The sequence below is a fragment of the Hyperolius riggenbachi genome, chromosome 11 (assembly GCF_040937935.1).
Source record: "Hyperolius riggenbachi isolate aHypRig1 chromosome 11, aHypRig1.pri, whole genome shotgun sequence".
Classification (NCBI taxonomy): domain Eukaryota; kingdom Metazoa; phylum Chordata; class Amphibia; order Anura; family Hyperoliidae; genus Hyperolius; species Hyperolius riggenbachi.
Genome location: NC_090656.1, coordinates 167,789,737 through 167,817,386, shown reverse-complemented (window position 1 = coordinate 167,817,386; position 27,650 = coordinate 167,789,737). Strand labels below are relative to the sequence as shown.

Below are 27,650 nucleotides of genomic sequence, written 5' to 3'. Positions count from 1 at the left end.
CTGTATTTTGGAGGTCTCTGATTGCTGCTGCTTTTTAATAAAAAAAATTAAAAAAGTGATTTTTTTTCTTATTTGTATCCCCCCCCCTTCCTTCCCTCTTTCCCCCCAAATTGTCCCTACACTGCGATCCTTACAGTACACTACACATACATAGACATCAGCCTGTGTATGTGATTAGATTTTGAAGCCGTCAGAGGGACAGTTAAGTGACAGTGCTGTCCCCTGTACAGCGCTGCGCTAGATTGCAGTGCTGTACACATACATAATTGCTTTTTTTTTCTCTAACAGCCTGCCAGCTCCGATCGCAGCTGGCAGGCTGATCATGGTGCCTCCCTCTGTATCACGGCAGGGAACACGCGCATGCGCACACGCATTCCCTGCTAATCCCTGCCTCCAGGAGCTGACGCCAGTTAGCACTAGGCGATCCTAGGGGCGCTACCCTCCCACCTGATAGACGCGCTGTGAGGCAGGGCTGCAGCCGTTAGCCCTGCCTCCAGGAAGAGCAAAATCTACAACCAAGTTGGTTGTAGATTTTGCGGGGGTGGGTTTGGGGGTGAAGGGACCCCCGTTTAGCTGCGGGATAGCGGCGTTTTAGCAGGGGCACACATGCCCCTGCTAACTATGAGCTCTGAAGCGAGATTTATTCTCGCTTCAGAGTCTCTTTAAACAGGGGAAATATTATGCTAGCATCCCTATTTTTATTTCTCTTTCAATGCATCCCAAAATGTTATTTGCTTTAGCTGCAGCGGCTTGTCATTGAATATGATTATTTAACTTGTTCTCGATGAGTACTCCTAAGTCCTTCTCCAAGTCTGATGTCCCCTTCTGTATCCCGTTTATTTTGCATGATGCTAGACCATTGGTATGACCAAAATGCATGACTTTACATTTTTCAACATTGAATTTCATCTGCCATTTATGTGCCAATATAGCCATCCTATCCAGATCCTGTTGAAATATGTCACTATCCTCCTGAGAGTTGACAATTCTGCACAATTTTTTATCATCTGCAAAAACAGCAACCTTGCTTTCTACTTCATCTACTAGGTCATTAATAAATACGTTGAAGAGCACTGGACCCAGTACTGACCCCTGTGAGACCCCACTGCTAACAGTCACCCATTTGAATATGATCCATTGACCACAACTCTTTGTTTTCTGTCTATTAGCCAGTTCCCTATCCATGCACACAGACTCTTGCCTGGTCCTTGCATCCTCAACTTTTGGACAAGACTTTTGTGAGGAACAGCGTCGAAGGCATTTGCAAAGTCCAAGTATAACACATCAACAGCATTCCCAATGTCCATACTAGCGTTCACTACCTCATAAAAGCTGACCATGTTAGTCAAACAAGACCTGTCCTTAATAAACCCATGCTGATGCGGAGAAATAAGATTATTTTCTGCTATGAAGTCTTGTATAGTATCTCTAAGTAACCCCTCAAATAGTTGTTTTTTTGCCCTTCTTAAATAATGGGAAAACGTGGGCTGTACGCCAATCTATTGGAATGCTGCCAGTTGAAAGAGAGTCACAAAAGATAAGTTAGAGGGGTTTGTCGATAACTGACCTTAATTACCGTAGGACCTGAGGATGCATGCCATTCGGGCCAGGTGCCTTATCTGTTTTTATTTTATTTAGTCTTGCCTTCAGTTCTTCCTGCGTTAAGTATTTCATATTACAATTGGAAGATTGAGACTCTTCTGCCTCCGTAATTTGCAACAGTGATGTTTCCCTTGTGAAGACAGACGCAAAGAAAGCATTTAATAACTCTGCCTTACCTTGGTCATCCACCATTGAGTTCCCACCCTCATCCAATACAGTCCAAAAGTCCAATACCTTTGTTTTTTTAGAGGTTATGAACAGTACATGTAAAATTTCTTTGGGTTAGATTTGATATCCCTAGCGATTTGATTTTCAGCTTCAATCTTTGCCAGCCTAATTTTTTACAACTTTTATTGCACTCCTTGTAATTGTTTAGCTGGCTAACAAGCTTGTGTAAATATCATTACTACACACAAGTCTACCTATCTACTTTGGCACACAATAAATACAAATAACACTACTCAGTAAGTAAAATAGACCTAACTACCAGGTATCTCTCCCTGAAGCATACACTTCTCTCCATGGGCCATATGCAATTCACTTTTTCACCTGAGTTTTCTCCTGGGTGATATTTTTAAATTTGTCAATAAAATGCATTTTAAGCCATCGGAAAGCAAGAAAATGATCAAAATAATTTTGATAGTCCTTTTTCATTTACTTTTTTGTACTTTTTTAATTGAAATGTGCTGGAAAGGTATTTTAATTTGAAGATGAAAAATTATCACCTAGGAGAAAACTAGGTTAAAAAGAGAATTGCATATGGCCCCATGTCTCTGCCTCTGTCTCTAGCTCTAGCATACAGACAGTGTAAGATTGAGTGAAAAAAATCCTCCCTCCACCCCCCTCTATAACTGCCTGTGGTGGGATCTGTTCTCATTGGCTGCTGGTGATTGCTGTGCATCCTGGGAGCAAATTATTTGGCCAGCAGAAGCCCTTTTTCAGTTACATTTTGGAGCCGTATTGCCCACATTGCTTTGGCCGCAAACGTTTGGTCCTTTCTTATGATAGTTTGATCAGCAAGAGATGCCAAATTTAATGCGAGATTGATCTTTGCAACATAAAGCATACTAAGAGATTTGAGCTTGCTAGGTGGGCTTTGGTTTTAAAACTATTGTTCAGAAAAAAAAGAATTCCTGGCTATTATTTTTAGATCACCATAAATTAACATAAATTAGCTGTAGAAATAAATATGCCCAGTGAAAATACTTTTTCAGAGGATAAACACTAGTTGTCAGTAACTGAGTTGTGTCATATTTATGTATTTATTTTGTGATATACCTTAAAAACTAAGTTCATGCTCCCATTTTAATGTACATGATGATACATTTGCATGAAATCGCAAAGTTTTTACAGTGAATATATTAAATGTTCCTGTCTGGTTTCTCTGAGGCAACATCCAGAAGCTACCAGTTCAGCTCAGTGCATAATAAAGCATCTAACTCTTCCCACACCCTACCCAGTCTCTTTATAAAATACATGTGTACATCTTAAAACTTTGCTCTGCCTGCAATGTTAAACCATTTCTCACTGCTTTAAAAATAAATAAATAAACACATAGACAGGACTAGATGAAGACATTCTGCAGAGATGTATGTATAGTGCTATTGATAAAGAGCAAATACAGATGAAAAAATGGAGTATAAAAATGAAAAGAAATGGTTTTGTTTAATTGAAATTTATACTTATCCCTTTATTATTAACCCTTTATTATAAATACTGGTAAGGAAGTGGAAAACACAGTTTAACCCAAGGAATAATCACTGAACAACAAAAAAACATTGTTGGATCTATCTGGGCCACCACCCAATATCAGAATCCAAAAGAAGTGACCATGATCTGCACGTGTACAAAAATTTGCTGATAATCTTATTTTTGGATGTATCTAGATAAAACAGGGCAACATCAATCAAGTACAAGCTGGCATAGGGATTGTCCACATGTCAGCTTGTGACATAATTTGGGTAAAGAGGCGCCCCTGTGTGAATAACATTGGATAAAAAACAAGATCAAATTGAAAAAAATTAGGTGGCTTACCTTAATGATGACTTCTTTGTATAGACAGAGATATTTATTTAGTACAGGCAACGCATTTCACGGGCCTAAGCCCGCTTCCTCAGGCATAACAGTGCCATTTGCAAATAGCCGATCAGCAAAGGGAGCCTCCCCATTTAAAGAAAACCTGTAATAAAAAAAAACCTGTGAGGGATACTTACTTCGGGAGGGGGAAGACTCTGGATCCTAACAAGGCTTCCCCCATCCTCCGGTGTTCAGGCAATCCAGCGCTGCAGCCCCACCAACAATGGTGAGGTAAATATTTACCCACCGCGATCCTGCGCAGGTGCACTAGCGGGTCTCCGTTCGGGTTAAGGCGGAAATAGCCTAACCCGTTGTATCCGCTCTACTGCGAAGGCGCAAATCCTTTGCGCCTGCGCAGTACAGCGGATACAATCGGGTTCGGCTTTTTCCGGTTTACCGCAATGGAGAGCCGCTAGTGCGCCTGCGCAGGATAATGGAGAGGTTTATACTACTTGCGTCTGTGCTGTCTTGTCAGGATTTGTCAAGGGACTTTCGGGGGAGCCATCGCTCGATTCTCTCAAGGTGCAGAGGACAGGAAAGCCTCATTGGGACCCTGATGCTTCCCACTCCCAAAGTATGTATTCCACAGAGGTTTTTTTCTGTTACAGGGTCTCTTTAAGTCACCAAGTTTCTTGCTAATGGTTAATGCTCTTGTAGTCCATTCCAGCAGGTTTTCCTGGATGTCCTTTGACAGCTCTTTAGACTTGCCCATGGTGACAGAGAGGATGTAAAGATGAAGAAATTGATTCTTTGGACGTGTGCTTTATAAAGTTGTGATCAGGAGTATCAGTGATTGATTAATTTATTGTAGCCTGTGTCCAACTAGGCGCATAATCAATATTTGCAAGCCAGAGTTCTGGCTAGGTAGTAGAGAATCAAATGCTTATTTCACTCAATGACATGCAATTAAGTGGCAAACGGATTCGTGAAAATGGATCTGATCACCGGTTTATTGGACTCATTTTCACTCCATTGCCACTCCATTTCCGTTCAGCTGCTTCAATTCCGTTTCCCCACAATCCCACTAAACCTCCACCCACAAAATGTATTTTTCGGTTTAGAATGGTCCGGTTCTTCACCAGTGTGAAGAAACGTTCCATTTTCTCATTGCCCCCAATGCAGCGCTTCAGAATTCATTTCCGCTCTGCTGGGCTCAATGGTCTGGAAACATTTTTGCAGAGGGACAGTTGAGGGCCATTCAGCGGATCATGCGAAATGGATCCATTTGAACGGACGGATGGGAACAAATCCATAGGTTAACACTGGATCCATTTGCATCCGTTAGGATCCATTCCGATCTGTGAACGGACCATTTTTTAACGCCAGTGTGAACCGGGTCTAAATGAAAAATGTTGCAGTTGATCAAATAATTATTTTCCATACTGTAGATCCTAAAGATCTCTCCAGTCATCTTGCTTATGGTTAGACTAAACTTTTCTTTTCTACTTTACTTCTAACTATTCATTCTCCCCATACCTTTGAGATAGCTGTTATCCCTGATTAGGTATTGACCTGTGTGTTGATGCTCCTGGGAATGCTGCTAAGAGTAAATATCACTTTCTGGGCTTAGGATCATGAAGCTTTTTGGCTCATTATGCTGCTAAGGGATGCAATTACTGTAGTGAACTTTACAACAGTTACCTGTATATATTATTTTGTTCAATTATATCTTTTTCTAAGTATTTTCTAAGTATTTCTTTACTGCTGACTTAGTGTGTAGATCAGTTAAAATCTCTGGTTCAACTTTGCTGGGTAATACAGTAACTAGCAATTATAACCGAGGATGTCCTTCAATGCAAGGAAAGCATCCAAACCTCTTTTAAGTGCAGATATAGAAATTGTCATAACTATAACTACATCCTGTGGTAAAAGATTCCACATTTTAAAGCAGACCTGAACTCAGAATTTGCTCTCTGCTCTAAAAGATACGTAACAGCATAATAACCTTTAACCATTTAAGGACCGCAGTGATTGAGATCTACGCCCTGTATTGGTGGGCTCCTGGCTGGCAGGGCGTAGATCTCAATCACTGCGCGCATCCACCATTTCCGCTGCTCCACGCCGATCGCGCCGCTCAAACCCGACGATTCTCGCCGCATCTCACAGGCTCTGCCTGTCTCTATGACGGCAGAGTCATGTGAGTCGGCCAGGAGCCGATTTCATTGGCTCCTGGCCCTGCCTTTCAATGTAAGCCGTTCCCATTGCCTTACGTTGAAAAACAGGGTCAGGAGCCAATGAAAGCGGCTCCTGACCGGCTCACATGACTCTGCCGTCATAGAGACGGCAGAGTCTATGTCCTGGGGGTCTCGGCGAGCTGCGATGACGGCGGTTGCGGCGGGTATGTGCGGCGATTCGTCGGGATTTCGTCGGGATTGGACGAGCGGTCTCTGGTCTTTAAGTGCCCAGAGACTGCTGGTCCTTAAATGGTTAAAGAAAAACATTTTTTGTTACATCCTGTGCTTTCAAATGAGCTTATCTGCCTTATCTGCTGTGGCAGTCAGATGACACAGGAGAGAGATCAAATTACAACTTGTGATTCAACTCAAATGAGGGGGATATTAGACTGGCTAAACTCCTCTAAGGTGCATTTATCTATGTTTTCCTTCTGTGCAAGAATGCAGGTCCACCTTAACGACTTCCTAAATAGATGGCAAAACCTTTATTTTTCCATCCTCTTTTTTTGATTTGGGTTTCACATATTATGCTGTTGAGATTCTAAGAACTCGAAGTCCAGATGTTCACACTTGTAAGTATTATAACTCCTGTAAGTATTTATCCTACACCAATATGATCCTCTGCCCAAAAATATTTTTAATCCAGCCTGACATAATGCATGTAAGGAGATACAAAGAGGAGGGGAAAATGTTAAGACCTAAAACAAACTGAGACCCAAAAGCTGTCTAATCTCATCCACTGACAGCATAACCTAATTAAGGAATAAATATGAAATAGGGACTAGGGTCACCGACCCAAAACTACACATGTAATCAAAAAACAAGATAACAGTAGTTCCTCTTCTATCTCCCATGGGGGATAGAAGAGGGACTACTGTTATCTTGTTTTTTGATTACTAAGAGGAGGGGACACAGAGAGCCCACTATAGTGTAGTATGTACTGGTAGAGATAGGTGAATGTAGAGTAGATAAGTAATACTCACAAACCAGGGTTACCTCCAAGGCAACCACTGTAAATGCAGGTGGGAGATTAGACCTGTCCCCACTCAGGATTAAGACATCGCTCTCTGTAGATCAGAAGAATGAAGGGGGTAAAACACTGCTCCACCTGGGGTGGACACTGGTATAGTATACAGTGCACAGAGGTGCCAACAGGATAACATTTGCTAAAATTCTTAAAAAGGCTTAGGAGTAGAGATGTCGCGAACCGGCGATTTTTGGTTCGCGAACTTCCGCGGAAGGTTTGGTTCGCGGAAAAGTTCGCAAACCGCAATAGACATCAATGGGGAGGCGAACTTTGAAAACTAGAAACATTTCTGCTGGCCAGAAAAGTGATGGAAAAGATGTTTCAAGGTGTCTAACACCTGAGATCTTTCAGTGACTACAAGAGGGGGGGAAAAAATTCAAAAATACCTTATAGTTTTTGAGAAAATCAATTTTAAAGTAACTCCTTCTGACCATGGGAAAATTAAGCGCCCGCCGACTTTAGCAGTTAATTGCAAAGCCGCTTTAAAAGCTAGAAACCCCAAACTTGCAGAAAATGTTAAGAAGAACAGTGGGAATAAGAGGAACATTTTTTTTTTTTCACAAAGACCTTATAGTTTTTGAGAAAATCAATTTTAAAGTGTCAATGGAAATTCTCCTTCTGACCGTGGGAAAATATACCCCCGCCGATTTTAATGGTTAATTGCAAAGCCCCTTTAAAAGCTAGCAACACCAAAATTACTGGGGATGTTAAGAAGAACAGCGGGAACAAGAGGAAACATTTTTTTTTCAAAAAGACCTTATAGTTTTTGAGAAAATCGATTTTAAAGTAAAAAAAAAAGAGTCGATTCATAAAAAAAGAACCAATTCATTAAAAAGATCCGGCTCATTCATGAGCCGTTAGTATAGCAGAGAATGCGTCCTCGGAAGGACGTGAAGCTGCTGGCTCCTGCTGCTGTCTCTCCCCACCTGCCTGCACCTGTCAACCCCCACCTAGGCTGGCACCCAGCGCACCCATGGGTGCACTGGGTGCCAGCCTAGGTGGGGGTTCACAGGTGCAGGCAGGCAGGTGGGGAGAGACAGCGGGAGCTAACAGCTATGCGTCCAAAAGGACTTTTGGACGCATTCTCTGCTATGTAGGTGGGGGGCTTCGGAGATCTTCAATCAACTTAATAGAAGATCGCAACATAAGAGGATACAGTTCGTTGGATCATTTACCGAGGATATTGCTGTGGGAAATTTTTTTTAAAGGTACAGGTAAGTATTTCTGGTTAATTAAGAAAATTAAAGGACTTTTTTCGTGGTTGTGTTTTTATTTAATTTAACCCTTTGTGGAAATGGGTAGGGGTACTTTGTACCTCTATACTCATTTCTCCTGGGAGGGGGTGGGCATCTGGGGTCCCCTTCTTAAAGGGGACTCCCAGATGCCACCATGAACCCCCCCCCCCCCAGGGAGTCGTCGCCCCCACCTCCTCCTGGGGCACCGGAAGTGGGGAAGAGCCCCTTGTCCATGGATTGGACAAGGGCTCCGGGGGGGGGGGGGGAGGTGAAGGCTTGGCTGCCCCTCCCCCCCCCCCGGAGCCCCCCCATACCATGGACCATGCGGGCTGGTATAGCTCAGGGTGCGAAGCCCCCAGTCGGCCTGGGCTCCGCATTCTGGCTATCCCAGCCTGCATGGGGGACAAGGGGTTACAGAGGCTCGGGAGGGAGGACCCCACGTCATTTTTTTTTATTTATTTCCCACACTCAGCACATAAAAATAATAATAACGAAAAAAAATAAAAAAAATAAAAAATAAAAAAAAAATATATATATATATATATACATACATACATATATATATACACATATATATATATATATTTTTTAAAGGACTTAACGAGGCCACAAGTATGAAAAAAGTTAAATACCATTTCATAATCCAGATCCATGGAGGACGCCATCTGCGCCCCCCCCCCCCCCCCCCCCGTTCATTCCGGCATGGCACCCGCAGTAATACCGGCCCCGGTCGGGTCCCAACCCCTCCAAACGGGTCGGGTTCTCATTCCCCCCTCAATATGGCCGCCACAGATTGCCGCGGCTGCGCAGTCTGCATAGATGTGATTGCGACTGCGCAGCTCTAGGTCCTCCTCCCGATGCGTCCGATGTATGCACGCATATTGATGACGCGGCAGGAGGAGGCCCTAGAGCTGCGCAGGTGCAATCGCGTCTGTGCGGACTGCGCAGCCGCGGCAATCTGTGGCGGCCATATTGAGGAGGGAATGAGAACCCGACCTGTTCGGAGGGGTCGGGAGTCGGGACCCGACTGGGGCCGGTATTACTGCGGGAGCCATGGGGGAATGAACGGGAGAATGGGAGGGCGCGAATGGCGTCCTCCATGGATCTGGATTATGAAAAGGTATTTAACTTTTTTCACATTTGTGGCCTCGGAAGTCCTTTAAATATTGTTTCCCGCTATCTTTTTAACATATACTGCAAATTTGGTGTTGCTAGGATGTAAGGGGCCTTTGCTATTAACTGCTAAAGTCGGCGGGTGATGATGATAACCAACCAGAATTATAGGGGTACAAAAGTGCTAAATTCTTCCATAGGCTTCCATTAGGCTCCCTATTTCACTTTCAAAAATCTCAAATCTTTTCATAGGGCAATTGCTCAGCAGTGGCAAATTTTCTAGCATTGTAGGAACTGTTAGGGGGATCATAACTGGTGAGTAACTGGCGTACATTAATCGCAGCCATGGCCGTTAGCAACGTCTGAATTTCACGAAATGTCTCATGCAGGTAGAAGACATATTGTTAGACTTGGATTCCAAAGATGGGGTCCCTACATCTCTGCAAACCAGAGTTACAGGGGTGCAAATGTAGTCAAATCCCCCATAGGCTTTCATTGGGCCTCCTATTTACAGTTCCAAAATCTCACATCTTTTCAAAGGGCAATGGCTCAGCAGTACCAAATTTTCTAGCATTGTAGGAACTGTTAGGGTGATCATAACTGGTGAGTTATGGTCCCCTAGGCCAAAGAGGTCATAGCCTAGGGTCACAAAAACCTGTTTATTTGGGCTATTTCAATGGTAGTGATGGTGACGTACATAAATCGCAGCAATGGCCGTTAGCAACGTCTGAATTTCACGAAATGTCTCATGCAGGTAGAAGACATATTGTTAGACTTGGATTCCAAAGATGGGGTCCCTACATCTCTGCAAACCAGAGTTACAGGGGTGCAAAAGTAGTAAAATCCCCCATAGGCTTTCATTGGGCCTCCTATTTACAGTTCCAAAATCTCACATCTTTTCAAAGGGCAATGGCTCAGCAGTACCAAATTTTCTAGCATTGTAGGAACTGTTAGGGTGATCATAACTGGTGAGTTTCGGCCCCCTAGGCCAAAGAGGTCATAGCCTAGGGTCACAAAAACCTGTTTATTTGGGCAATTTCATGGATTATGAAATGGTATTTAACTTTTTTCATACTTGTGGCCTCGTAAGTCCTTTAAAACCCAGAGGTGCTCTGCTTGCTATAAATGAATTGCTGTTGTTTATCCCCTGCTTATTGCCTGAAGAAGTGGGCTGTGCCCGAGAAACGCGTTGCATCTATGGGGTATTTTCAATAAATGTGTATATCTATACATTTACAGTCCTTGGTGTCTGCTTTAACGGAGGCGAGTCCACCACTTCCTCCCAGCAATTTTTAAAACATTTTTATGTACTTTTATCCTTCTGGCGCCTCTGTTCACCTACCAATATATTTGAGTCCACCCCAGGTGGAGGGGTGATCTACCCCCTTTCTTCCTATCTACAGAGAGCGACTTCTTAATCCTGAGTGAGGACAGGTCTAATCTCCTCACCTGCCTAATGAGTGGTTACCTAGGTGGTAACCCGTGTTTGTGAGTATTACCATCTCACTGTTTCATTTATCCAATCAATTTTGACATACTACACCATATTGGGCTCTCGATTTCTCTTCAACTTTATCCCAGTTCTTGGCCCATTGAAAACTTCCAGATATGAAGGACAGATTCACTTTTCTTATAGAATATTTTAAGAATATTCAAAACATTCTCACTTATTAATGGTGGCTACAAATTTGACTAGGAAAGAAGGGGCTGTCTTGCTATTAAATTATCTGACCAAGTTCTTCACAGCTAATCTACATCTCTGCTGCTTGTCCCAAAAACATGTTTATGATTCATTGGGTCCTGCCACATTTGAGAATAGTCAATGCAGTGGTCTCCTGAAAAACAGGGGAAAGTGTAGGGGAAAAATTTGAGAAAGTATCAATAAAACTCAATGGAGCCTGAGGCTCAGATCATATATACATTTGTAGAGGTGAACAATAAAAATGTAATATAATGCTCGTATGTAAAAAAAATACATCTTTAAAGTCTATTCAATCAATACCAACACGAAGAGTCCACAGCACCACGTCAGTAATATATAGCTCTTTTATTGTTTAAAAAGACAAAGAGATAGCCATAACAGCGACAGACGCTATTTCGGACAAGGTCCTTCCTCAAGCTGTGTCAGGCTCTCTCTGAAATACAACACAATTACCACTCTTATATATACACAAGTCGTCAGTATACAACAACCAATCACGACGCAGAGAGGACATTGAGGACCTGATGGGGAACTGCGATGCATCCCTAGACAAATGAGGGCCAATGTGCCTCCAACACTGTTTCCGAAAAATGGCGAGTTCTGTACCGGGTGGGAACATATCTGGAACAAGGCAGCATTTGATGCTATGGTACATCTTGTGATCAGAATACAATGTGAACTTTAAACCCTGGATGATAAGATCGCCAAAACCATCACAGATCTCAAAGCGTTGTTGTCAGTGGAGGAATTCACTAGTTTTCAGGAGCAATTGAAATCTAAATTAGATATTTACCAGTCGATGGCAGAAGTGGAGAAAAGAGATACATTTCAAAGACATAGTAATGATTACTCATCTGGCTTCGTGTATGCATGGCAAAAAGTTTTGTTTGGTAGAGGCAGAAGGCCTCCCGTATCGAAATCAAGGAAGCCTCGACAAACACCTAAACGGTCACCAAGATCTGGTGGGGATGACAACTCCACTGATGTCCAATATTGTCTGATGACAGTGCTGCTAGTTGCTCCCAACGAAAAAACGACGCGGTGGTAAGCGATTCAAGCGGAAACAACAACGACAGGGCACGCGTACCTCTGTCCAACAAGATGAGTTTGAGAGAACGAAGGAACCAGACCCTCTGTTAGTTGTGAATATATCCAGCTATCAACTGAATGACACGGAATTACGAGTACTGAATCATGGTCTTGGATTTTGTCCATCTAACCCGCCTGACTTTTTTCTCATTGAACAAGAGTGCTTTCGCTTTCTAAGTAACATCAAGCTTAAAGTTTTTTTTGCCAATAATTCTTTTTTGTCTAGATCTCAAGCACCTGAGGAGGGACTTTTTTCGGCTAGAGAGTTTGGTTTGAGAAATAAAAGTTCTTTTTCTCCGCCAAGTAATCCTGCAATTGACATGTTCGCTTCAAGAATTTTGGAAGATGTTCAATCTTTGGAGCGTAACTTCCGTAGTGGACATTTACAGTATAGGTCCAATATGAATCAATCTGAAAGATTGGCTCTCAAGAGATTGCAGGCAAATTCAAACATCACGATAAGGGTGGCCAATAAAGGGGGTGCAGTCGTGGTCATAGATACTTGCTACTACAAGGAAGAAATTTTTTCTCAATTGAATCAACCTGATGTTTATAAGAGACTTACTGGTGATCCTATTCACCTTATACGTAAAATAATATTGACTGTTTTGGATCAGGCTTATTCTAGAAACATCATAGATGAAGATATGCGTAGATTTTTGTTTTGTGACCACCCTGCTACCCCTCAATTTTTTACACTACCAAAAATCCATAAGAACCTACTCCGGCCACCGGGGAGACCCATTGTGGCTGGAGTAGGTTTGATTTGTGTCCCTTTGGCTCAATTTTTGGATAGGTTGTTACAACCTTTTGTTGTATTATTGGATTCATATCTAAAGGGTACAACCATGTTTCTTGATAAGCTGAACATGTAGGATGTCGGATCTTCTGACATTTATTTGGTCACTCTTGATGTGGAAAGCCTCTACACCTCCATCCCGCATGATGAGGGTGTAGAGGCTGTGGATTGGTTTTTACTTACCCAATCGGATCTCTCTGAGGAGCAGAGGAAGTTTGCTATTGCTTTACTTAGGATTATATTGGAGGAAAACTACTTTTTCTTTGAGGGCGTATACTATCAGCAGTGTAGGGGGACCGCCATGAGATCAAATGTGGCCCCCTTCTACACAAATCTTTATATGGGCCTCTATGAGGAGGCATTTGTTTATACACATGAATATTATCGTAGGCATGTTGTATGCTGGTAGCGATGATATTTTTTGCGTATGGAGGGGGTCCCAGGAGGCCCTGGCGGTCTTCCTCGCTGATTTGCACGAGAGCTGTCCATATATTCGGTTGACGGCTCATGTACACCCTGATCGTGTTGCCTACTTAGACACTGTGGTAATCCGTACTGGAACGACATTTCAAACTGATTTATTTGTTAAGCCAATTGACCAAAACTCTTTACTGGAATTTGCCAGTTTTCATCCTATTTCTACCCGTCAACATATTCCGGGCGGCCAGTTGGGTAGAGTAAAAAGGATTGTTTCAGATCCTGCCGTCAGAGAGAACCATATTGTAGAGATGAGGGAGAAGTTCAGGCGTAGAGGTTATCCAGAATATACCCTGGAACAACTGCCTTCACGTAGGAAACGTGTTTCCGGGCCAAGACTCCCCTTTGTCTCCCGTTACAATACCTGCAGCAATCAGCTGGGGTCTATTGTGAGGAGACATTGGGACCTCTTGAAGGAATCTTTTCCTAATATTGAGGAGTTCTGTTATCCGCCCCTGTTTTCGTTGAAGTGGGCCCCTACAGAGATAAAATTAAATCTAAGACCATTACCCCTGTGGTGACTTCTAGAAGGGGCACTTTTCCTTGTTTGGGCTGCCATTTATGCAGCCATTTTGTGAGGGGTGATAGGTTCGCGCATCCATCCAGGTGTGAGAGGTTTTCCATTCGGGGCCTCTACACCTGTGATTCGTCATATGTCGTTTATTTACTTAGATGCCCTTGTGGGTTGGTGTATGTGGGTGAAACCACACAGCAGCTGCGCGAACGTATCTCCTCTCACAAATCTGCTATTAGGACACGTAATATAGAACAAGCTGTTTCTCAGCACTTTACTTTGTGCCGTCATACGGTCTCACAATTAAGGGTCCAAGTCATAGATGGGGTTCCCAGTAATTTCAGGGATGATAGAGCAAAGGAACTCCTCAGGAGGGAAGCTTTTTGGATTAAACGCCTGGGCTCATTGGGGAATAGTGGATTGAATAGGGACTATGATCTCTCTTTTTGTATTTAACTCTGCTGTCTTTGATACTCGGATTGATTTGGTTGTTGGTGGGGTTAGGGGAATAGTAAGCTGAGGATATTTTGAGATCCACAATCTCTTCCCCTTTTGGGGTTAGTAGTAGTTGGTGTATATCTAGGCTTCATTATATGTGATATGTGTCTCTTTTATATTGTTGGGGCGTAGGGACGATATGGGTGGACCTGTATTTTGAAATTCAACCGCTTTTGATAGGCCAGCCTTCTGCCATTAATTTTTTGGTCACTTTTTGGTGTTTTTGTATTTTTAGTGGGTTTTTAATACCCCTCATGTGTCATGCCAATGTTTTTGCTAATAGAAGATTTTTTACGCGTCTGAGTAGTTATTTACGTGTCTTTTTCCGCATACATGCTTTCTATGCTCTTTTTTGTATTTTTTGTCCCTTATGGTGTTTTACACGTATGTTTTTACGCGTGTGTAGATACTTGTACGCATATAGCAATGCACATTTTTTTACGCGCATACTGACGTTTTACGCATGCGTCTATGCGTGCGTCATGAGGTCAACATGACGTTCCAGGAAGTGTTTTGGCATGACACACGGGGAAGGAACTGCAGTTCCCCATCAGGTCCTCTATAGTATGTCAGTTAGAGGGAGGAGGTAAGAACAATTTCAAATACTTAGGACAGAATGTGATTGGTCTTGTGGCATAGTGGGTGTAACTTTCTAGGCTGTCTCGCAGTTCCCCATCAGGTCCTCCATGTCCTCTCTGCGTCCTGATTGGTTGTTGTATACTGAAGACTTGTATATATAAGAGTGGTAATTGTGTTGTATTTCAGAGAGAGCCTGACACAGCTTGAGGAAGGACCTTGTCTGAAACACCGTCTGTCACTGTTATGGCTATCTCTTGATCTTTTTAAAGAATAAAAGAGCTATATATTACTGACGTGGTGCTGTGGACTCTTCGTGTTGGACTTTACTTGACCCACTTAGGGCTACTGGGTCTTTCCCCTTTAGCACACGTCTGTCCCCGTTTGGGTGCTGGCCTATCCGGTTTCTATTGAATCAATACAAAATTGAAAAGACCATTAGACCTGTAATGGGAAAGCTGTCAGGTTGCAAAGGCATCTCTTGGGCAAAGCCCTCTTTGGATCAGCTCACAGATTTACTAGTGAATTTTTTTGTCTGTGCAATTCCTCACTCGGCAGGAGTCAGGGCAACAGGATTTTTTTCACTGTGAATCGTATCAGCCTCAGGAGGATCACAGCATTTTTTTCTTCTGCAGTTTGTATTGAACAACAATTGTTTTATCTTGATTGATGTGTACTTTTGGCAGGTGAAGGGCACATCCATAAGGGGCTACCTGTGGTCCAGCCTATGGAAATCTCCATCTTGGATGTTGGAAGAGGACTGCTGTGTACCCTGGTCCCTGATTCTGCTTGGCCAGACTATGGGCTCTATTCACCATGGGCAGTTCGGTAAAATGATTTTGGTTGGTAAAATACCTCATTCGGTATTTTACACTTTTTTCCAAATTCACTAAAGTTTTTGTGCATCAGGCAAAAGTTTGGTAATTTACAGAACAAACATGCCTCAATTCACTAAGCCCTGCTTGGTAAGAGTGACTTACCAGCGTGGAGCAGGTCAGCGGGCAGGCTTGGAGCTGCATGTATCACTCTGAAGTTTTCTGTCCAATGCATCTTGTCATCCTTTTAGATGTGCTGCAGCCACCAGGGGCGGAGCAGTGCTTTTCAGCGCTGCTAGATTTGGGCGCAGCCAGCGCCTCCATGGACTACAATAGGAATCACTCCTATTGCAGCGCTCAGTGAGTAACGTCGGCTCCCTCAGAAGACGGAGCCGAGGTTGCTTAAAAAACACAATAATTCGGCCTCCAGCAATCGCTGGAAGCCGAATTATTTCATTCCCCCACTATCCATGGTGGCCTGGAGGGGGAATATAGTAATTAAAACGGCCCGGACTTGTGCAGAAGCAGGATCAGCCGTAAAACAGCTGTATCCTGCGCCCAAGTCTACCGGCGCCATTTTCAAAGTACTCACCAGGGGAGCTCTTCCCTATGCTAGATGTACACATCTAAAGGGATGCAGGAAAGCCCTCAGAATTGTTAGCTTCATCTGCTTTGATAAACTGAAAGTCTCACCCGATACCCCTTTGCATCAAATCACAGTGAAGAAGCAGGCTGTGTGGCTCTCCCTATTGGCTGTCTGGCTCTCCCCAAAGGCTTTCTGACAAATCCTCTGCACAGAGACAGCATTGGGAGAGCGAGTTATCGGCTGCTGTGAGCTGGAGAAAAATACTGAAAACTTTTGCGAGGTAAATTAAATGCGGAAATCTTTGTGAATTGACACTTCCTGAGGTAATTACTGCACTAGTCGGTAATTTCCCTCACTAGTCGGGAACTCAGATTTTCTGTGCGGTGATATATTTAGTGAGTTGTATTTTGGGAAGGTGATCGGTAAAATCAGCTGTTTTGAGCATTACCGAATGCGGTAATGCTTTGTGAATAGAGCCCATTGTCACCCTCTGGATTCGCAATGTCTTCGTGGTGTAAATCCGCATTCCGCCATTGCCAAATACCGATTCCGCCTTCCGCTACCAATTTCCGCATTCCGATGCGGAATTTCCGCCAGAAATCGCGGAAATTCCGCCCGACTTTAACATCGATTTTCTCAAAAACTATAAGGTCTTTTTGAAAACTTTTTTTTGCATCTTGTTCAGGAGATTCTGTTTAACAAACCCTGGAAATTGGTGTTTCTAGGACTTATGGGGGCTTTGCTATTAACCGCTAAAGTCGGCGGATTTTTACTGTAATGTAAATGCAGAAAATAGGCAGATGCAGATTTTCTGCATTTTACATTACAGTAAAATTCCGCCGACTTTAATCGATGTTAAAGTCGGGCGGAATTTCCACGATTTCCGGCGGAAATTCCGCGATTTCCGGCGGAAATCCGCCTAATGCACTTGCATTACCGATTTCCGCATTCCGATGCGGAAATGCAATTTCCGATCGGAATTTCGGAAATTGCATTTCCGCGAAATCCGAATGAGCATCCCTAGTGTGGAGGCTCATCCGCCTACTTATTTTTATATTGATCCACCCTGCCACTTCAATCCCACTCTTTTCTATTTACTTACACCTATTATAGGTGTTTTTTTTTTTCACACGTCATTAATCAACAAACACTTCCTCCCTCATGAATGGCAAATGCCTGCCCTTCCATCCTTCCTGTGACGCACTTCTGGTTTAACTGGAAGTGACATCAGGAGCTGTTCGGACTACATATAACAACTGGGCAGCGAGCAAGAGAGGCTCCTACTAATGCTCCCAGCTCCCACTCACCAATTACTGGTAATTTATTTTTGCACCACTGTCTTTATCCTTATATTATAGTTCTGAATGCCAAGTAAAAAGTTTCATGATGTTTCTGCCAAAAGAAGTAACGGATGGAGTATACCTTTTCTCAACATTTCCTTTACTAATAATGTTAACCAACTCATTTTATTGGTTGGAATATTAAAATTTGATGATATTTATTACAATAGGTATTCTGCTTATTTGGAAAACTAGGGTTAGGGTTGGAGCCAGCCTGGGCTGTCTCTTATATTTATGCTTACATTTATTTCAATATTCATATATCCATTTAGTTTTATTTATATCAGTCATTCAGCTTTGGTCACTTTCACCATATGTCATTTAGCTTTGGTCACACTTAATATTACTAGCCCCATTAGTGGCTCCCTATGGAGATTAAAAGTAATATTCATATGAATTGCTTAAAAAGAAGATTGTGGAAATATTCAATATATGGAGTCATTATCCTGAAACTAGGGTTAGGGTTAGGTATAAATACCTCCCCTTATTCTGTTGTTATTATCTCTTAACAAGCATTATTACGACCAATTAAAGCAGAACTGAACGCAGAACTTACTCTCTACTCTAAAAGATACACAACAGCATAATAACCTTTAACCCTCCTGGCGGTATATTAAAAACCGCCAGGGGGCAGCGCAGCCGTTTGTTTGATTTTTTTTTTAATTTTGATTTTTTTCATCCTTTTTGATTTTTTTTTTAATATCATGTAGCGAGCCGAGGGCTCGCTACATGATAGCCGCTGCTCAGCGGCATCCCCCCAGCCCCGCCGATCGCCTCCGGCGATAGGCGATCAGGAAATCCTGTTCAAAGAACGGGATTTCCTGGAGGGTTTCCGTGGTCGCCATGGCGACGGGGCGGGATGAGGTCACCGACGTCATGACGTCTAAGGGAGTCCCGATCCACCCCTTGCCGCTGCCTGGCGCTGATAGGCCAGGCAGCGCAGGGGTCTAGGGGGGGGGGCTGTCTTGCGACGCGGATAGCGGCGATCGAGCGCGGGGCGGCAGCGATCTAAGTGCTGACGCAGCTAGCAAAGTGCTAGCTGCGTTCAGCAAAAAAAAAATTATTCAAATCGGCCCAGCAGGGCCTGAGAAAACCTCCTGCGCGGCTTACCCCGAACTACGTTCGGGGTTACCGCCAGGAAGGTTAAACAAAACAAACAAACAAACAAACATTTATTTGTTACAGTTGATCCTAAATCCTAAAATAAATCTGCGCAGTTTCTACTTCCTGATTCATGGAAGCAGACATATTGTTAAAGTGTAACTGTCGGGCATCAAATCAAAAATCTGGTAAACAAGTAATCATGATGATAACCAGACAATCCAAAAGTTAAAATCACTATTACTTTTCTTGCTCATAAATGATAATTCCCCTGTTTATCTGACTCTTATTTGGTACACACAAAATTTGGTACGAACAAAGGAAGTTGCAGGGCATGCTGGGTTGTCCTTTTTTGCTTCTCTACTTTCTGCTCAGACTTAACTAATGCAGCCTGATTGGCTGAAGCTTCTTTCCCACCTGTTTTCCCTTCCCATACTTCTGTTACTTTTTTGATTGGCCAATATTTCTCATGCTGAGACAATGGACTTTCTTTAGTGGAGGGCAGGCAATGCATACTCAATCAGGCAGAGGAGAGTAAGGGAGCAAATGACATCAGGATTGGCTTAAAAATAGCCACAGTTAAAATGGGAAATGCTAAGAAGGATTTTCTCTTTTTTTTACTGTAGAAAAAGCACTAAAATCAAAACAGTGCATTACAGATGTTATGTAAGGAGAACAAGCATTTATCTACTTATATATGTGTTTTTTAATGAGATAGAATAGCTGACAGCTCCTCTTTAACCACCTGTGCTTTCAAATGAACTTATCTGCCATCTCTGTCGCGGCAGTCATGCGATACAAGGAAGAGATCAAATTACAACTTGTGATTAGACACAAATGAGAAGGAATTAAACAGGCTAAACTCTCTAAATATATACAGGGTGCATTTCTCTCTGTTTTCCTTCTGTCCTGTGCAAAAGTTCAGGTCCCCTTTAATCTACAGAATATCATTGTTATAGGAAATCTCTAACTTTAACACATAGATCATGGGCCATTATTAGGGATGGACAAACATGTTCGCTATCGGTCAGTTCCAGGGAATAATGATCGTTCGCTGTTTCCATTTACCACAAATGTTTCATGAATTATCATCCGCCCATTCACCTTCCTGAAAATTTGCACTTAACTTTGTCAATGGCTCCTACTTTAGGGGTTAATAGCAAAGCCCCCATATTTCAAATCAAATTTGCAGGATGTGTTATGGAAAAGAGGTGGGAACAAGACAAAAAATATTTTCCAAAAAGAACTTGATAGTTTTTGAGAAAATAGATTTTAAAGTTACAGTAGGGAAAAAATGAGGTAAATGACAGATATTGTAACAGCTTGTTCGTGGTGTAAATTTCCATATGTCAAAAGAAAGAGCAGTGAGTAATGACCACCTGCAAACCAGGTGGAACTGGCAACACTGGGATCACTGTACAACCGCAATATTGCTGTTTATGGATCCTTGTCAAATTTAGCTGCAATTTGGCAATTACATAGTTAATATAAAAAAAATTATATGGAATTCCTCCTTCCAAGCCTCTTTAAACCCTTGTTACCAATAGCTCTGGGGTAACCAGATTGTGGAGGCTAGACTGCATGGGGCTCTGCAGCCTGAACTGTACCAGCACCACATGGTCCATGGTATGGGGGGGGGGCCTCTGGAAGAGAGGGGCAGCCAAGCCTCCCCTTCTACCCCAGAGCCCTTGTCCAATAATTGGACAAGGGACTCTTCCCCACCTCCAGTGCCCAGGAGGAGGTGGGAGCATCGACACCCTGTGGGGGGTTCATAGTGGCATATGGGAGTCCCCTTTAAAAAGTGTTTTTATTTATTTATCTCTTTGTGGAAATGGGTAAGGGGTACATCAATACCGCTGTACTCATTTCACCTGGGGAGGGGGTGGGCATCTGGGGGCGAAACGCGTTGTATTACTTTGTGAAGTATATAATAACATTTTTGTCTGAATTAGACAATTCGTGTCTTCAATGAGGAGGTAAGTCCACCACTACCTCCCATTTTAAAACTGTTTTTAGTGTATATTATTCTTCCTGGCACCTCTGTTTTGTTCTGTTACCTATAAGTTTGTCCACTCTTGGTGGATTTTTGGAACCGAGTAGGGTCGGTTTTAATCTCCCCACCTGCCTATTCAGTGGCTGCCTTAGTGGTAACCCTTATTTTTGAGTATTCATTCACATTGATTTTATTCTATGTAATGTGACTTTAACATACTGCACTATTGTGGGCTTTCAATTTCCTTTTGTTTTTACAATTAAGGAAGAGAGAGGGACAGAGGGATTTTATTTCAAAAGACGCACTGTCCCTCCAAAAAAATAATAATTTCGAGCCATGTATTTAAGACCAACAGCAAACAACAAGCTCGTCATTTCTTTATAATACATCAAGCATATGTAATGTGTCATTGTTTGTAGAAAATGTGTCATTGTTTGTTGAAATCTGTTTACTTTGTGTCCAAAGTGCCAGCAACCAGATGCTGACATCTAATGCGGACTTATATGAAAGGATTATGGGTAGAGGTAACACAGCTTTGACTACAGTTCTCATGAACTAAAACTATGTATACTTGCAGATATTAGAGAATTCAAATCGCTACCAGAGCTGGATTTAGGGGCAGGCACCCAAGGCACGGGACTAGGGCGCCAGAATCTATCCTAATCCGAGGGGCGGGTGACAGATTAATTGCACCTGTGTCACCCAACATAACTGTGTGACCTGCGCCCTAAGTCCACAGCCGCCCATCTCGCTTTGCTCTGTGACTGTCTGCGCCCGCGTGAGCAGCGAGCGGGGGCGGCTGTGCGGTTGCCGCTTACTGTGAGCGAAGCTGTAGGGTGCACTGAGGATGGAGCGAGAGAGAGTAGTCAGCAGCTTCTAAGACAGCGGGCCGCCTCGCTCAACAGTCATGTGACTTCAGCCAGCCAGGAGTGTGGATGGAGAGGTCTCGCGGTGCCACTGGGGCTGATGGAGAAATCAGAATCCCGCAGGCGCCAAGCATATCGAGACCCCCCTTTCCCCCAGGAAGAAAAATAAAAGTTTTTCTGTTTACAGATCACCAGCATCCAGGGTGCGTGGTGGATTATATAATTGCCAGATGGTAGGACAGAGGAAAGGCTGCAGGCTGCCTGTAAGTAAATTTATAACACTTTAAAATTACTGTACTGCGTCTGATGTTCACAATGTCCCCCCACTCCCATTAGAAAACAAATGTCATTTTTAAAGGCAACTATATGTGTTCTTCTTACCAGTCCCCATCCTTTGGTGGGGTCCTCTCTGTTATTACACTATGGCCCCCGAAATGCTCTAAGGCTGGATCCACACTATAAGTGCTTTTCTGAGCGCTTGTGATTGCTTAGCGCTTTCTGAGTGCTTTTCAAAAATCGCTCCCATTCTCTTTCATTAAAATCGCAGTAAAAATCGCAAGGTACGCAGTGTATGGGAGAGATTTTTAAAAAGCACCGAGAAAGTGCTCAGCAATCACAAGCTCTCCGAAAAGCGATTATAGTGTGGATCCAGCCTAACTCTGCCTGTGTATGTGGGGTCCTAATCATCACCAATCGTGGTATCATAGCCAGAAGCATTCTGCACATGCGAAGACTGTAACTGTGCTTGCACAGGACACTCCCAGCCACTGGACTTCGACTGGGCTTGATCACAGACTCTACTGCAGTAGAACGGAAGGTATCAGGAGGATGCCAATCAAGCAGATGGACTACTGGGGGCTGGAGGAAGCCCCAGGTAAGTATAAATCCTTATACTTACTTTATCTCCGGTTTGTTCTAAAGTGTACCTGAGGCAGGGAAAAAAAATTCTATTTTACTTACCTGGGCTTCTTCCAGCCCCTCATAGCTGTACAGGTCTATTGGTTTCCTCCTGGTTACATCGTGCCACTCTCCCTCCAAAAGCTTGCCCGATAGACCAGTCATGGGGTATTGCGCATGCAGACTATGGAGAGGGTAGGTAGGCACTCAGTGTAAATTGCAGATGGAAAGATCTCGCTAAAAGGCAGTGTAGAAAACTTCAGCAGAAGCTACGTGCTCACGACAAAAGGAATTCAAACATTGTGACCATATCATATAGGAAAAAGAGAACAGAAAATGTCTGGCACTGTAGCTTTAATGCGTGACAGCAGGTGTACAAAAATAATGCATACAACGCATACAAGGACAATGTCCGTGGAAGTGATGGTACTTATCGTGCTCTTGCTGAAGGTGGGGAGGCAACTGTGGGCGCTTGGTACCAGCAGGTCTCCGGCACCGCGATGGGGACCCCAGTCGCTTGTACTTACGCTAACCTCTTTCTCGGGGCCCGGGAGGAGAGATTTATCCACGCCGTGGACAATCCTTTCAGATTGTATCTGAGGATGTGGTCCAGGTATGTGGATGATGTCTTGGCCTTTTGGTCGGGTGATGCTGCATCTTTGTCCAACTTTTTGGATTATCTGAATACCAATGACGTGAACATGCAGTTCACGATGGAATACTCACCAGATAAAGTGTGTTTTTTAGATCTTGAATTAATGATCAAGGGAGGCACTGTTGTAACTAAGGGCTATCGGAAGTCGACAGCCTCGAATACCATTTTGCACTCCGATAGCTACCACCCTCGCCATGTTACGAGGTCTCTCCCATATGGCCAATTCCTGCGGTTACGCAGGAATAATGCCAGTTTGGAGGACTTCATGGAACAGGCCATGGAGTTGAAATCACGTTTGCTCTCAAGAGGTTATGATGCAGACAATCCCGAACTTGCTATCAAAGAGGCTTTGAAAAAAGATAGATATGACCTCATCAAGAGGAAAGCACCCACTTCTAGTCCTCTGAATAAAGGTTCAGGGGTCTTTACCTTTGATTTTTCTCTAATGGAGAGAGAAATCAAAAGGGTGGTCACTAAAAACTGGCCTATCTTGCTCCAGGACCCTATTCTTAAGGGTTGTCTACCTTCTAAACCTTTGGTGGCCTTTAAAAGAGCACCTACTATTGGCGATCTTTTAGTCCATAGCGACTTTCGTGAGAATCCACGCCACACATGGCTTGACCAAGTAGCCACTGCAGGTAACCACCGATGTGGGGCATGCAAGGCATGCCGACACATGAGGACAGGCAAGTCCTATCAATTGGGTCCAATCCAGTTCAAGGTTCCTTTCTTTGCCACTTGTAGAACGAACTATGTGGTCTATGCCCTATGGTGCCCATGCCAACGGTTTTATGTTGGTATGACCACAAGAATGGTGAAAGACAGAATTTTGGAGCATGTCCGCCTGCTACCTAAGGGGAAGGGCTGCCCCAGGGTGGTGGAGCACATGACTGTTGCCCACGGCTCTGATCCTAGCCTTTTGTCCTTTGCCTGCGTGGATCATTGTATCCTTCCACGCAGGGGTGGCAACAGGAAAAAATTTGCTCCTTAAGCTTGAATCGAAGTGGATTCTTAGGACGGATGCTATGGGCCCTCTTGGTCTTAACGACCACTTGGATTTAGCCTGTTTTCTTGACCCTTGAGGTTTCCTTTTTGCATGATGGTTCTTCTCTTTATCCTCTGATACATGCCTTCTCCTTTCCCTCTCTTCTCATATTCGTCACATGTTGACCGCTCTTCTATATTTGAAATTTAATCTTTGAATCTGACTTTTTCTACAAAGGTTTTTAAATTTCTAAAATTGGAATAGTTATAATCTCTATTTATAGTCGGTCTATGTGGCTAATAGGTGTTTGTGCATTTATTTCAGGTTTCTACCTGTAATGAAGTGGTTTTTCCGTCCTGTGATTTATCCCACCTCTCTCTCTCTTTTAGGGGCTCGGTATCTAGGACTTGTGCCTCACCTCACTGCCCTTATCCTCACTCATCTTCACCTACACTTCCTTCACTTCTCCTTTCCCTTTTCCCTCCCCTCCTACCCATTTTTGGCATGGGACTATCCATAGCTGCATATAGCTTGTGGCATACATAAGTGCTGTAAGGTTCTTTCCACGAGTTTTTTAGCTAAGATAGCTTAGGGACATGGATAATACATCCTGTCCCTGTTGTGGATGGTATAAATGTTTGTCTATTGCTTGTTGCTAGGCAGCGCTGTCGTGCGTTTTCGCACCCGCCCCTCCTTCCGCTCATTGGCCGATGGCGTCAGCTGCCGTGCGTCCCTGCGGGCTGGGGCGGTCCAGGTTGCCAGGACAACACGCTTAAACACCATAGGTACGCTTCATCTGTACGCAGTGACGCGCTTGCGCCCCCATACGGTGTGACGCATGTGCGCCGCTCATGATGACGCGCTCTTACCAGCCAATGGTATTATCCCTTGTCATTTCTCACAGGGAGGCGGGACCTATACGGAAGTAGGCGATATAATGGCCGCTTCCCTCCAGCACATTTGTGCACAAGAAGCCTCCGAAGAAGCAAGGCTTACCCCATTGCGAAACGGCTGTAAGGCCGTGCACCCACTGGCGCCCACAGTTGCCTCCCCACCTTCAGCAAGAGCACGATAAGTACCATCACTTCCACGGACATTGTCCTTGTATGCGTTGTATGCATTATTTTTGTACACCTGCTGTCACGCATTAAAGCTACAGTGCCAGACATTTTCTGTTCTCTTTTTCCTATATGATATGGTATTGCGCATGCGCAGGCCAGGCCGTGCACCTCCTCAATTGTGCTCCCTTGACTGGAAGCATTCTGTGCATGAGTAGAATGCTCCCAGCCATGGGAGCATGATCAAGAAAGTGCATGGCCAGGGCTGTGCATACTCAGTAGCCCGCAGAGGGGGATAGCGACACAATTAAATGGACCTTGCGGGAACCAAGAGACCTGTAAATCTATGGGGTGCTGAAAGAAACCCCAGGTAAGTAAAATAGAACTTGTTCTTCCCTCTCAGGTTTACTTTAAAATCACACTAACTGAAGGAGGTGCTGTCTTGTTGGGAGTAGGGATGAATAGGCTCCGATTGGGACCTTTGTTCTGAATGCTTCTGTACATAAATCAAATTAAACCTGATGCACATTGCAGCAGGTCGGTGAATCCCCCTTGTCACTGCCTCTGTGTACTGCCCTCTGCGTTCCATGTCTGCTCTCAATCTACTTCCTCCTTCTGGCTGTGAATGAAGCAATAGCTGGAAAGCTTAAATTCAGCATGGTAGGTGATGCACAGAGGTGGCTACAAGGGTGAGTTAACCCCTCCTGCCACGGTGCACATCAGTTAAAATTTGAGTTCTGTCTCAAAGCATGCAGAACAGAGGTCCCAATCAGATCGCTCAACCCTTAACTGGGTTAAGCAAAAGTTTGCAGTTTATTTGAAAGTTAAAAAGTGTTGGCAAGGGAGTGTTGGAAAAAATATTGTCGGTCGGGGGGAAGGGGGGCGCATGGTGATGGTGAGCCTTGGGCAGAGAAAAGTACAAGTCCGGCCCTTATCGCTACACTACCAGTAAATATTGCAGTTTTGGCCAACAAATCACTGACTTAAAAGCTTTCATAGCCACCTTCAGTGCATGGTGTTCTGTGATCCCTATCACCACTCCCTGTAAATCCATTTGCCTCTCCTGCTGATTGTTCCTCAACAGTAGGTCCAACAGCCCATGTGGAAGCATGTCTAGTAGCCTCATTACCAGGGTACGGAATAGTGGGTGTCAGGTTGGGGATAGAATACCCATAGCCAAACTGTCAGAAATGGGTTGTAATAATTGTATATACTGTTTAACATGTGGACTGTCAGAAAGTGATCAGTATTATTATTTTTGAGTACAGTAATTTAATTTCTGTGCAGGGCTCACACTGAATGTTGTGTATTTTATTTTAACTATAATTTACATGGGCTCCTTTCTGATGGATACAAGATAACATTTTTGTTTTTTTCTGCCCACAGCTACTTTGTATCAAAAACATTTTCTTGAACTTTACTGTTTTTCCTAACAAAGAAGGCTATTTAGGTGGACTTTTTAGAACCTCAGATCTCTTCAATATTGTTGCGAGGTATTTGAATGGGTTCTAAATGAAAAGTGTACATCATTTCAGAAGAAAAAAAGATTATCCTCTGGACTCTGTATTATAATAACCAAAAATAAAAATATCTTCAAGTGGTATAAGTGTGTCTTTGTGTAGATTCTGCTTTGTTTATATTAAAGGAAACCCAAGGAGAGAGACATTTGGGGGTTGACATATTTACAGTATTTCTGTAACGGTTGGGTGCCGCAACTCAGACGTCTGGTTATTTGGGTGATCTGCAGAATCACCAAATAACGCAGACTCTATACCTGATTATGTGTGATCTGCAGAATCACCAATAATACCAGTATAGCTTCAAGGATGAGTGTAGTGCTTGGTGCAACCGTAACTTTGATAGTAGCAAGGCCTTACCAGTGGGGCTGGTAAGGCACTATCAACACACCTACTGTAAAGCTAAAAACAGGCCTTCCCAGAAGGAATACAAAGAATAGGCTAAGTAGTCCTTACCAGGGGGGCTTGCTAGGAACTACTGACAAATATATTACGAGTGCTCGTCAGTGGAGCTGACGAGCCTCAGAACCAATCAGGCTAGGCCCCTTCAGAAGAGTTGGCTGGCGCTAGCCAACTTCAAGGCTAGGCCCTTTCAAAGATGCTTGTGGGCACTAGCTGCGAGCGTACTGATAAGTACGACCAAACCTTACAGAGGGAATGGCTACGTACTATCAGATACGGTAACTGAATAACTTGTCTAGACCTTCCCAGTGAAGCTGGCAAGGTGCTATCAGTTACCAACTATAATAGAGATCAGTAACTAATAGTCTGACGAGACCTCACCAGAGGGGCTGGTGAGGTACTATCGGTACACCGATCGTAGTAGAGTTCAAGCCTCAGCAAGCTGGAGATATAGCAACAGAAGAGATAGAATCTCCAGAGGAGCGGGTGATTCAGACAGTACTGCAGGCTAGGAGCAGGAGACCCAAACAGTATGGCACTAATGATCACCTGT

General features: G+C 43.6%; 1 protein-coding gene across 7 annotated transcripts in view; it reads left to right on the top strand.

Moving 5' to 3' along the window:
* ZNF423 (zinc finger protein 423) overlaps positions 1–26,623 on the top strand; it is a 464,204-nt gene extending 437,581 nt beyond the window's left edge. For 6 of the 7 annotated variants that reach the window (XM_068261031.1, XM_068261037.1, XM_068261036.1 and 3 more), the window contains 2 exons: positions 21,771–21,846; positions 26,565–26,623. In XM_068261031.1, the coding sequence (XP_068117132.1) occupies positions 21,771–21,806 (36 nt within the window). In that variant the 3' untranslated portion in view covers positions 21,807–21,846; positions 26,565–26,623. Of the gene's footprint in view, positions 1–21,770; positions 21,847–26,564 lie in introns of those variants that run through there. The other variant, XM_068261033.1, reaches the window with a different exon arrangement.
* Positions 26,624–27,650: the final 1,027 nt, after the last annotated feature.